At 37.8% G+C, this 12884-nt stretch overlaps 1 protein-coding gene across 1 annotated transcript in view; it reads left to right on the top strand.

The window, feature by feature from the left end:
• The window catches only part of LOC150076868 (uncharacterized), a 238521-nt gene that overhangs the window by 173726 nt on the left and 51911 nt on the right, over window positions 1-12884 (top strand). The window contains exon 10 of the mRNA XM_090385707.1: window positions 3246-3412. Coding sequence (XP_090241833.1) covers window positions 3246-3412 — 167 coding nt within the window. The remainder of the gene's footprint in view (window positions 1-3245; window positions 3413-12884) is intronic.

Below are 12884 nucleotides of genomic sequence, written 5' to 3'. Positions count from 1 at the left end.
CACCTTTTGTGCCCTCAAAAGATGATGTGTTGAATCATTTCTGAGGCCAGGTGGCAACATCAACATGTGTCATCAGACACTCAGGGCTCCTTGGTGATGTATCTCCAATTTTAAAGAGTTAAAGTAGACAGTACCTGAGCTTGAAAGGAAACTGTTTACAAGTGATAGAGCATGTTTGAATAGCATTGTCAGTAAACAGAATTATTACTACTGTCTACTGATAATTCTTGTCAGGTTTATGAATTGCCAACTTATTCACCAAAAGTGATAGTATGGTTTGCTCCTTTAAGATTATTTTTCCTTTTTTTTTTTTTTTTTTTTAATTTTGAAAATGAAAATGGCAAGCAGTTTCAGTCAATGCAGAAATGCACTAATTTAAGAAATCTTTTAAGGAACTGACAACATAGATGAGAGATATCGATGTGTTGGAACAGCATCTCATATTGCAAGAATCAGTATGAATCTTTTGTACAAAATCTCACGTTGGCACATTCCTCACTATGGAGATATGTCATGGCCACTTTGTTCCTCTGATCTTACAACACCTGACTTTTTAATGGAATGCTTCAAGCTGTGTATACACAAGTAAGCAATGAGTTATCAAATAAAAAATGTGTATTCATGTAGAAATTGCTATGATGTAAGTGCTCCACAAAGTTATTACAAATTTCACTCGGTGTGTTCTAGAGTAAAAAACTTTAGATGAGGTACATTTATTGCAGTCACTATTTTAAAGATAAAATACACAAAAACTCCATATAAAATAATATATATGTAAAGAGCTTGTTCTGCATTTTGTCAATAAAAAATTGTTTACCATTAAAATGTGCAAGTCGTTTCTGATAGACCCTGTATGTCATATTGAAATACTTGTACATCTAAATGCACATAGCAGAAATGTTTGATATATATATATACCCACTTATTATAGGTTATGTATGATTAAGAATGCTGTTATCTTATTTATTTATTTTTATTTTTTTTATTTAGCGTATTATGGTGAACATGCTTTCTTTAGTTAGTAGTAATAGTGGCATGTGTTGCAAGAAAACAAGCATATGAGCTTATGCAGCATCAGCAAAAAAAGGGAAAAAAATTCACACAACCATTCATTCCCTCTAAAAGTTTGTCCAGTTCCTCTTTAAATTTATTTAAGCTATCAACTTCCACAACGACATATGGAAGTTTGTTCCAGCAATTAACCACCCGCTGGCTAAAGGCAAATTTCCGCACATCTGTTCTACATCTGTCTTTCCTCGATTTCAATTTATGCCCCCTTAGGTTCGTAATCTGAATAAGTGAAAGAATCAAATCAGAATTCAGCATGCTCGACCCATTCAATGCTTTATGCACCTCAGTCATGTCACCTCACAGGTGCCTAGTCTCCAGCTGCTGCAATTTGCAGAACTTAAGCCTCTCTTGGTAAGAGGATGCTTTCATTTCCCTCACCAATCTTGTTACCCTTCTCTGTACATGCTCAAGCAAATCTACATACTTCCTAAAATGAGGCCTCCAGACCTGTATGCAGTATTCAAGGCATGCCCTGATTCCTGTATATCATTGACAAAACCCCATGACCTGCCCTGGCAATCTGTCTGCATTGCTCAGAAAACTTCATATCTGACTGCACAATTACTCCCAGGTCTTTTTTTCATTTTCTACCACCTTAAGTGTAGTACCACACAATTTGTACGTTCCTCTGGGGTTACTTCTACCCATATGGAGTACTTTGCATTTGTCAATGTTAAACTTCAGTTACCATTTCTCAGCCCATCTTCCCAAATTTTCTAGATCCTGCCAACCTTTGTATCATCTGCAAACTTTGACACTGAACCTGATATACCTTCATCAATGTCATTGATAAATATACAAAACAACAGTGGACCCAACACCAAACCTTGTGGGACTCCACTAATAACATTAGTCCACGAAGAGCAGAGCCCATCGATTACCACCCTCTGTCTTCTCCCACTCAACCATCCTTTTATCCATTGTAACAACTTACCCTTAATACCATTCTGCTCCAATTTGTACAGTAGTCTTCCATGCGCAACAGTGTCAAAAGCTTTCCTGAAATCCAAATAGATGATATCAAAATTATTTTTTGCATCCAGTTCCTTTGTAACCACATCATAATATCCAATGAAATTTGTTAGACAAGACTTTCCCTTATCAAACCCATGCTGTGTCTGAATTATTGCTACAGTCTTGTCTAGATGATCCTGCAATGCATCTTTAACCAGTGACTCACTCCATTATTTTACCTGCAACAGAAGTTAAACTAACTGGTCTGTAATTACTCGTGTCATCCTTCGATCCCCCTTTGTTAATTGGGGATACATCTCCAGTCTGTGGGGACCTCCTTTGAATCCAAGGATGCTCTCATAATTATAGCTAAGGGTTTGCTTTCTTCCTTTGCCACCTCCTTTAATATAACTGGAACAATCCCATCTCTCCCAGGTGCCTTTCTTATGTTTAACTTCAACAGTTTCTCCTCCACTTTGTTTTCAGTTATTACAAACTCATTAAGCACCCTGTTACAATTTGATAACCTTGTGGCATTTTCAAACCTTAATAACTGCTCGTGTGAATGTAGAAGCAAAATACTCATTCAGTTTGTTTGCTATCTGAGCAGGATCATCAACAGTCGAACCATCGATGTCAAGTGGACCAATCAGATTTATCCCCTTCCTTTTAGAGTTTATATAAGCAAAGAAATCCTTGCTGTTTTCTTAGCATCCTTTGCCAAAGATTTCTCGTGATCTGCTTTCTCCTGCCTAACCTCCTTTGTGATTCTTTTACAAAAGAATATGCCCAATGTGCCCAATGTTAACTGTAAAAGAATATTCTTTTACAGTTAACATTGGGCACATTGATATTTGTCCAAGTATTGATTATAACCAAAGCATTAACAGTGCTATATTTTTTGAATAAATATTTTTCATCATCCTTTAAATTGTATTTATTGTTTGTATTTACAGAAATACACAAATTCTCTTATGCCATTTCATCTACATTTTTATCTGCTATTCACATGTTTTTTCATGTTTACAAAAATTCAGTAAAAATTCATTTTTTATTCATTTGCATTAAATATGCAGATCAGTTTTGGCTCCTTAAAATTGATGCATAATGTTCTATTTTATAAATTTAATTTCTGTTTCTGTCAGAAATAGAAATTAAATTACTGTTGGAAATGTTATTTTATGATAACATACTAAACATTTCAAAATGTATATTTAAAGGTGCCGTAGCCTTGGCAGAGTACATAGCAGATAACCAACATATTACAAGGTTAGATCTCAAAGACAATAATATCAAAGTGGCTGGTTTAATGGCTCTTGCCTTATCTATGAAACATAATAAGAGTGTCACTCAACTTGACTTGGACCAGTGTATTAAAAAAGATCCGGTAAGTAATTAAAATATTTGTTTTGGACACAGTATTTCCCTATCTTAATTGATTATGTATATTTTTTTTATTTATTGCTATAAATAAAAAATGGAAATACTTTTACTCAGTTTCTGAGGCTTAATTAATTTTTAATAGACTACTTCCAGTCAATAAATAAAGTTACTGAATTTATCAAATGTATCCAAAGGGTGTGTTTGGGGTGGGGGTGAGAATCTGCAGCTAGATTCATGTTCAGTGCATTCTAAGTTGCTTGCATTTTTTACTACCTTAACATATCCTTAAATTTATTAAATTTTTTCTTTTCTTTTTTTTGCTATGGATTTAGCTATCCATTAATTTGAATTGTCACTATCCTCTGCATGTTCTTTCTATGTCAGGACACTGGTTGGCTTGTGTGAGATTGAACTCAAACCCCTTAAAATGTATGCAAGTGTTACTTTGATTCATATTATTACCAAAATTCATATTTGAATTGCTTCTGTCTATCCGTCCCCCCTCCACCCAGCTATAAAGTGTCTTTGAACCCTTAAGCATAGCTGCCAACTCGCTGGGTTTACAATGCAAAATCTGCCTTTTTGACCCCTTCTTCATTCCACTCTTGCAACATAGTTTAGCATTAGCATTAGTAGAGGCATTTGATGCAAGAAAACAAGCTTATGCAGCATCAGCCAAAAAAATTAAAGTAAAATAAATAAATAAAAAATAACCACTTCCACTTCAACCCTCTGTTCGTTCGAAATACCTGTCCAGCCGAGCCTTAAACTTATTTAGGCTATCAACTTCCACGACAAGGTATGGAAGTCTGTTCCACCTACCAACCACCCGCTGGCTAAAGGCAAATTTCCGCACATCTATCCTACATCTGTCTTTCCTCAATTTGAATTTATGCCCTCTCAGGTGATTATTCTGAGCAAGAGGAAGAATCCCATCAGCATTGAGCATGCTCAAACCATTCAAGGCTTTGTACACCTCTATCAGATCACCTCGCTGCTGCCTAGTCTCCAGACACTGTAATTCGCAAAACTTAAGCCTTTCTTCGTAAGAGCACCCCTTTGTTCCATTCACTAATCTTGTTGCCCTTCTCTGTACTCATTCCAGCAGCTCTAACATCCTTCTTGAAATGAGGTCTCCAGGCCTGTATACAGTACTCTAGGTGTGGCCTGACCATTGCCTTATACAAGGGAATAATCACCTCCTTATCCCTGCTAGAAAAATTCCTATATATCATTGACAATACACCATGAGCTACTCTTGCAGCCTGTCTGCACTGCTCAGAGAACTTCATATCTGCCTGCACAACCACCCCCGGGGGGTGGTTGTGCAGGCAGATATTCTCTACCACTGTCAGTGTAGTACCACAGAGTTGATACGTTGCTCTGGGGTTGCTGTTTCCCATATGTAGTACTTTACATTTGTCAATGTTAAACTTCATTTGCCACCTCTCAGCCCATCTGCTCAACCTTTCCAGATCCTGTTGCAGCAGCATAGTGTCAGTAGCGTCCTTGACAACCCTGCCAACCTTCGTATCGTCTGCAAACTTCGACATTAAGCTTGATATACCATCATCAATATCATTTATAAATACAGAAAACAATAAAAACCCAATACCTGAACCCTGAGGGACTCCACTAATAACATTAGTCCACGATGAGCAGTGTTCATTGATTACCACTCTGTCTTCTCCCCCTCAGCCACCCCTTTATCCATAGCAGCAATTTGCCTCCAATGCCACACTGCTCCAATTTGTGCAGCAGTCTTCCATGTGCAACAGTATCAAAAGCCTTTCTAAGATCCAAGTATATAATATCAAAGTTATTCCCTGCATACAGTTCTTTTGTGACTGCATCATAGTATCCAATCAAATTGGTCAGGCAAGACTTCCCCTTAACAAAACCATGCTGTGTCTGAGCTATAACTGAAGTCTTGTCTAGATGATCCTGCAGTGCTTCTTTAACCAGTGCCTCCATTAATTTTCCGGGAACAGAAGTTAAACTCACAGGTCTATAATTACTTGTGTCAGCCTTTGATCCTCCTTTGTGAATTGGGGTCACATTTGCACATCTCCAGTCCATGGGTACCTCCCCTGAGTCCAAGGAAGCTCTCATAATTATGGCTAAGGGTTTGCTTACTTCCTTTGCTGCCTCCTTTAATATAACTGGATAGATTTCATCCACCCCAGGTGCCTTTCTTGTGTTTATCTTCAGCAATTTCTCCTCCACTTTACTCTCAGTTATTACAAGATTCTCTAGCTTACTGCCAGAGTTGAATACACCTCTGGCATTCCCCTCGCTGAATAACTCCTCATGTGTGAATTTTGATGCAAAATATTCATTCAGTTTGTTAGCTACCTGAGCAGGATCATCAACAGTTGACCCATCGATATCAAGTGGACCAATCTGATTCATCCCCTTCCTTCTAGAGTTTACATAAGTAAAGAACTCTTTGTTGTTTTTCTTCACATCCTTTGCCAAGGATTTCTCGTAATCTACCTTCGCTTGCCTAACCTCCTTTGTAACTTGGTTACAGATCAACTTGTATCTATCATAGGCTTCTGTGTCACGTGTTAATTTGTATGTATCCCATGCATTTTTCTTCTCTGCCATATGCCTCATTAGTTCTTCTGACATCCATTTACGCCTAAGCCTTCAACAATATTTCTTAGTTGGTATGTAAAGCCTAGTAGCTTCCTAGATAAGTTCTTTGAATGCTTCCCATTTTGAATTTGCTGTTGGTAACATCATCAGTTGATCCCACTGTATAGAATTTAAATACTGTCTCAGTCCACCGTAGTCGCCTTTATGAAAGCAGTACCCCTTCCCTTTACCCCTAATGGTAGTTACCTCTTTGAGTAAATCCCACTTCAGAACACTGTGATCACTGCCACCTAGTGGTTCATTTATCTGCAGATTCTTAATGCATGAAGAATCACTACTGATAATCAAATCAAGAGTATTACTCCCTCTAGTTGCCTCCCGAACATGCTGATGTAGAAAACAATCATCCAATAAATCCACAAAAGCCTTGCTAGTGTGTGAGTGACCAGCCCCCAAATTCCAGTCAATATCTGGGAAATTAAAATCCCCCATAATAAGACTTTCTGATTTACTGGCCCACTCTATTTCTCTGTACAGTTTCTTATTATACTCATCAGAGTCATTAGGCCTATAGCACACTCCTACTCTCAATTTTGATCTCCCAATGCTTATGTCACACCAAACTGACTCGACACTGCACTGTCCAGCGATGTCGACTGGCTTCACTTCCTTGGATTTTATGTGTTTCTTAACTAATAGCATAACCCCTCCTCCCTTCCTATCCTGTCTCTCCTTTCTGTAGACATTGTACTCCCCAAATTCCAGTTCTGCATTCCTTATATCTGTGTGACACCACGTCTCTGAAATCCCAACAATATCTGCCTTTGATGTTTTGAGCAATACCTCAAATTCATCAAATTTATTTACTAGACTCCTAGCATTGGTGTACACTCAAGTATACATGCACCTGTTCTTTTTCTTAGCTACCCTAACACAACCTATGTGTTTATTTGTACCCCAGTGATTCCCAGCAGTCTCTGAAATATCCTGCATCTTATTTTCCAGGCTGCTGCTCATTCCAATAGAAGCAGTGCAAGAATCACTTTCTCCTCTACCAGTGGCTACTGTTAATCTATTAGTCCTTGTATCCCCCCAATCTAGCAGTTTTCTGACCCTCCTAACACTGCCTCGATAGCATCAGCAAACATTCTTGCACCCTTTCTATTTAAGTGTATCCCATCCCTGTAGAAGCAGTCTCTCCTGTTAACAAGTACAGACCAGGCTGAAAAAAATTCATAATAGATAATTCATAATTCATAAAAAATTCATAAAAAAATTTATAATAGTTTTCTCTCTTGTTTTTTTGCAAAAAATTATAAAACCATGTTAAAAATCAGAATTTTTTAAAAATTTTCTGTGAATTTCTTATTTTTGTTAACAAATACTGTAATAAACATCTGAGAATAGTTTCCTGTTAAACCAAGCAAACTTTATTCTTTAGATTTTTCATCACCAACACAATACATATAGTATGGCCCTCTCTCAGTTTAAAAAGCAACATCATTAAAGATTTATTTTCAAAGAAAAATCACATTGCCAATAATAGAGTCTAGAAATAAGAGCCAAAACTCTGCCCTCCCTTGTCAGTAAATTAGTAAAGGCTACCCTCCTTGTATCATGAATTTCAAAAGATTTGATGGATAACAACCAATTCAGTAGTACTCCTCAACATTCATGTCAAACTTTATTTTCATAATTGTCTTAAAAAGTATTTTATGCAGATCATAAAAAAGTAATTTTTGCACTGATATGATCTAATGAAATGGTACAACTTCAAATATTTAATACACTTGCAGAAAAAAAAAGCATGAAGTTTCCTGTACCTCTCAGTATCATTAAAGGTAAAGAAATAGATATTTTGCAGTGTCATTTCTGTCAGTTTCAGTGTGAGAACCTACCACATGTTAGGAAAGAAGAAAGAATTGATGTATGATACTCTTTGTATTCATTATTGTAGTCTTTGTTTAGAGAACTGACAAGTGCACGAGGAAGCTTTAAATATAACAAATTATCATAAATCATGCTTGGCATTTTAAAAATTTCTAATAGTAATGCTGAGTGTGAAAGAATATTTAGCCATGTTTAAAAAAAAAAACTGAGTTCAGATCTTCTCTTTCTGACAAAGCTTTGGAAATGCTCTTGACAGCCAAGTCTGAACAGCAGCAGTGCCATTGTTATAAACAAAACTTTGACTCGGCATTTCTGAAGAGGGTCAAGTCTGTAATAGTGTCTTTCTTGAAGCATTCATAATCAGTTGTTTAACAGATAACTCAAACTGAAATCCACAGACAAAAAATTTCATAGGTCTCCGAATGTTTGAAAGCATACTGTATTGGTAAACTGACAGGTGATCCTCCAAAATAACATTCCTGTGTTAACCATTAATCAAATGATTAAAAACCTGAATTATTCCTACCTTCCTAAATATAGTAAAACTTTTACTGCAATAGTTTCTGAAATGATTTTTTTATGATTTTACTACAGAAATTGTATGCGGGAACCTGTCAGGTTACCCATCACCATCTTTTCAATTATTTGACTTTATGGTTGAAGAGTAGGGTGATACTGGACAAGTACCAACTCTGTGTTTATTTAAAGTTCAGGTTATTTGTTTTTCTACTCCCACTAGTTCAGTTAACATCTACATTCTTATCCTAGTTATTTATGAAAGGTTTATTATTATTTTCACGGAATAAAGACAATTTTATGAAACCCTATGATGGGCACTACACTATGAGAAGCAAGATGTGTGGTTTCAAATTTCACAAGCTGTAAAGCACATTAAATTTTAAATAAGCCCAAAAAAACTGAAGTAACTAGTAGTATTGAATATATACACTGAGTGATCACTGCATTATGACCACCTACCTAATACTTTGTAGATCCTTTTTCCCACAGTACAGCAGATATCCGACGTGGCATTGATTCAACGAGATGTCGGAAGTGTTCAGGAGGTATGGCCAACCAAGTTGTGTGTAATGCAGTCAGCAGTGCAGGTATGGAGGTGATTGGTATATCCAGACGCCTGATATGCCTTTCCATAGTGTCCCACAAGTGCTCTATGGGATTGAAGTCGGGGGAGTTCGCAGGCCAATTGATATGCTGGAAGTCAGAACTGTGTTCCTCAAACCATTCCTGCACAACAAGTGCCCGATGGCTCGCCGCATTGTCATCTTGGAAGATGCCATCGCCATTCGAGAAAGAGTGTGACATAGCAGGGTGTACACAGTCAGCAAGTAGTTGATGATAGCGAGACCACTGATATGTTGTTTCACATGCACCAGGGGTCTAAGTTCCTACCAGTGAAACATGCCCCACACCATACAACCATCTCCACCGGCCTGCACTTTTGATACCATGCATGATGGATCAAGAGCCTCATGTTGTTGATGCCAAATCTGTACACGACCATCCACTGTGTGGAGTAAATAACATGACGCATCCAACCAGCACACCTTATTCCAGTCTTATAACGTCCAACTTTCATGCTCTTTGCACCAGGCGAGTCTTTTACGCCAATGAACCTTGGTTAGGAGAGGATGCCGTAGGGATCGTCTGCTGGTATAGCCCATAAGTGCAAGCGTGCGATGCATGGTCATGCCAGATATTGTTCCGGGTTGGCCCATGTTGTATTGGATAGTCAACTCTTCAACAGTGCTACACCTGTTCGCCTGTACGACTCCTCGGACACGCCGCTCACCTCTAACATCAGCCTTTTGCTGACCTTTGCAATTTTGCCATCAGGTCGTTGTTTGACAATTTTGATGCCAGTCCTGGTACACTTTAACTGCAGCAGCTCTCGAACACCGCACCAGTTCAGTAGTTTGGGAAATCGAGGCACCAGCTCGTCAAGCACCCACAATCTGTCCTTCATCAAAGTCCAATAAATTCTTCCTTTTACCCATCACGCTCAGAATTTTACTATCTACTGACACCTTATCTATGCTATGTTATTTGGTTTGGTTTTTTTTTTTTTTTTTTTTAGGAGCATTAGCAACTAAGGCCATATTGCTCCGGGTGTATGTGGTGGTCATTCCCTGACCATTCCGCATCCTCCGTATTTGGTGGTCATAGGCTCGAACCCCGGTCTAATCAAGAAGCATGTGCCACTGCCACTCCTGGCTGAAGAGGCGGCACTTTATGCTATGTAGGTCAACTAACTCCGCACTCTTGTACCTCATGTGGTCAACAGGTCACATTCAGTCTTCATAGGGGTGGTCATAATTCAGTGATCACTGTGTGTGTGTGTGTGTGTGTGTGTGTGTGTGTGTGTGTGTGTGTGTGTGTGTGTGTGTGTGTTTCACTGGCATATATATATATATATATATATATATATATATATATATTCAATAGTACTAGTGTGTGTACAGGAACTCCCCGACTTAACGGAAATTCGACTTTACATAAGTTTTTGCCGGCCAGTGCAAACTTTAAAAAAATCGGGGAAACGTATTTTGCATCTCGTAGGAATAAATGGAGGTATCGTGAAAATATCAAAACGTGAACCCAATAACACTTTTTTTTGTTATTGTTTTTTTTGTAATTCGTTCCAAGTCCTTGGAAGTTGAAATTTTCGCTATATTACTAAGCTGTTTATCTCTCTCTAAAGGGTAGCGCAATTTCCATAATGGAAATTGCGCTACCCTTCCGTTATCATATGTTCCTGTTATAAGAATCAATTTTGAACGCCTTTGTGATATTTTTCTAAAGCACATTTCTGGAGGTTACAACCAAAAAAACAATAAAAACAATTTGCACTTGGGCCAGTGGAAAGTGCAAATTCTGGCAGTGCTAGGAAACCAAACAAAATTGATTTAGAAATGAAAATGAAATGAAGTACGAACAGGACAAAATTTGTCATCTATTGCAAGGGAATTAGGTCTCGCTGCTTCAACAGTGAATACTATTTTAAAGGATAGTGCACGTATAAAAGAACATGTCAAAGGATCAACGCACTTAAGATGAACAGTGATCACAAAACAGCGTTCAGGTGCTATATTGAAGATGGAACAGCTGTTAATAATATGGATGGAAAATCAGATTCAGAAGCAAGTGCTCCCAAGTCTAATGACCATTCGAACAAAAAAAAAGCAAGAAGTATTTATAAAGATATTAAGGATAAGTACAGTGAACCCCAACCCAAGTTTGTGGCAAGCAATGGGTGGTTTAATAGGTTCAAGCATCACGCTGGTTTCCACAGTGTTAAAGTATGCAGTGAAGTTGCCAGTGCTGATTCTGCAGCTGCAGAGAAATTTTGTGATGTGTTGGAAAAAAATTATTGATGAAGGCCGCTATTCAATGCAGAAAATTTTTAACTTTGACGATATTGCTCTGTATTGGAAAAAAATGCCGGATCGAACATACATTGCCAAAGAGGAAAATACAATGCTTGTGTACCATTCTGGAAATCCTCATGCATTTAAGGGCATCAGTAAAGTCACCCTACCCATGCATTTATGATCAAACCAGAGAGCTTGGATAACAATATCTCTCTTTGAGGATTGGTTTAAATGCTGCTTCATTCCCGAGGTTGAAAAATATTGTAAAGCCAATAACATTCCTTTCAACATTTTGCTTCTATTAGATAATGCTCCTGGACATCCTACGCATCTAGATGATTTAAATTCAAACGTGAGAGTCATATTTCTATTGCCAAACACAACTTCACTCATCCAACCTATGGATCAGGGTGTTATTTTGAATTTGAAAGCATACTATTTACACGACATTTGCTCAGGCATTGTCTGCAATAGACGATGAGAAAAATTTTACGTTAATAGACTTTTGGAAATCTTACGATATTTACTACTCCATCTTAAACATTAATAAGGCCTGGGTGGAAATTACTAAAAGTTGTTTAAATGGCGCATGGAATATGCACACGTCATGTAAAAGGCTTCGAAGTATTTGAAAAATACAAATCATATGAAGAGGTTACAGTAAGATTGTAATGGCTGCAGAGCTACTTCAGTTGGAGGTTGATGCCAAAGACGTGAAGGAATTAATAGAGGAAGAAGAGAAGAAATTATCTAATGAAGAACTTATTGACTTGCAGGCAGCGATAATGAAAGAAGAAAATGCAGAAGAAACTCAAGATGAACCAAATGAAGAGCGAAGACGCTTCATCACCAGAGAGATAGCACCTCCGTGGGCAGGAATAGCATACACTGCTTTGGGACTACTTGTCCATATTTTTGTGGATGTTCTGCTGCTTTGCCCTCCTATTTGCTCTCACTTATTTTTAAATTTCCTTTTTTTCCACAAGTATGGATAAGTATAGAAATGCAGTTTTTGATACATGATCAGGAGTAGTCCCCTGATGAAATACCTGATCATGTATCAATAATTATTTTTAGCTAGCATCAGATTTTAATTTTGAAATTTTCTCCTCCCTTTTTTGTACCTATAACCAAACTACCCCACCCTTATCTGATTCTTGCTATTACTTGTTATACGAGGTTGGTTCAATAAAGAATAGCCCTGACCTAGCTGAAGAGGTGCTAGCCTGTTGATTCTTAGCATTAGTAGAGGCATATGATGCAAGAAAGCAAGCTTATGCAGCATCAGCAAAAAAAACTTCCACTTCACCCCTCCGTTCTTTCGAAATACCTGTCCAGCTGAGCCTTAAATTTATTTAGGTTATCAACTTCCACAACAAGGGATGGAAGTCTGTTCCACCAACCAACTACCCGCTGGCTAAAAGCAAATTTCCGATCATGTATCCTACATCTGTCTTTCCTCAATCTGAATTTATGCCCTCTCAGGTGATTATTCTGAGCAAGAGAAAGAATCCCATCGGCATTGAGCATGCTCAAACCATTCAAGGCTTTGTACACCTCTATCAGATCACCTCGCTGCTGCCTAGTCTCCAGACA

This window comes from Mastigoproctus giganteus, chromosome 12 (genome assembly GCF_048544385.1).
Source record: "Mastigoproctus giganteus isolate SK-2022 chromosome 12, ASM4854438v1, whole genome shotgun sequence".
In the NCBI taxonomy this organism is placed as follows: Eukaryota; Metazoa; Arthropoda; class Arachnida; order Uropygi; family Thelyphonidae; genus Mastigoproctus; species Mastigoproctus giganteus.
This window is presented reverse-complemented; position numbering and strand designations above follow the sequence as displayed.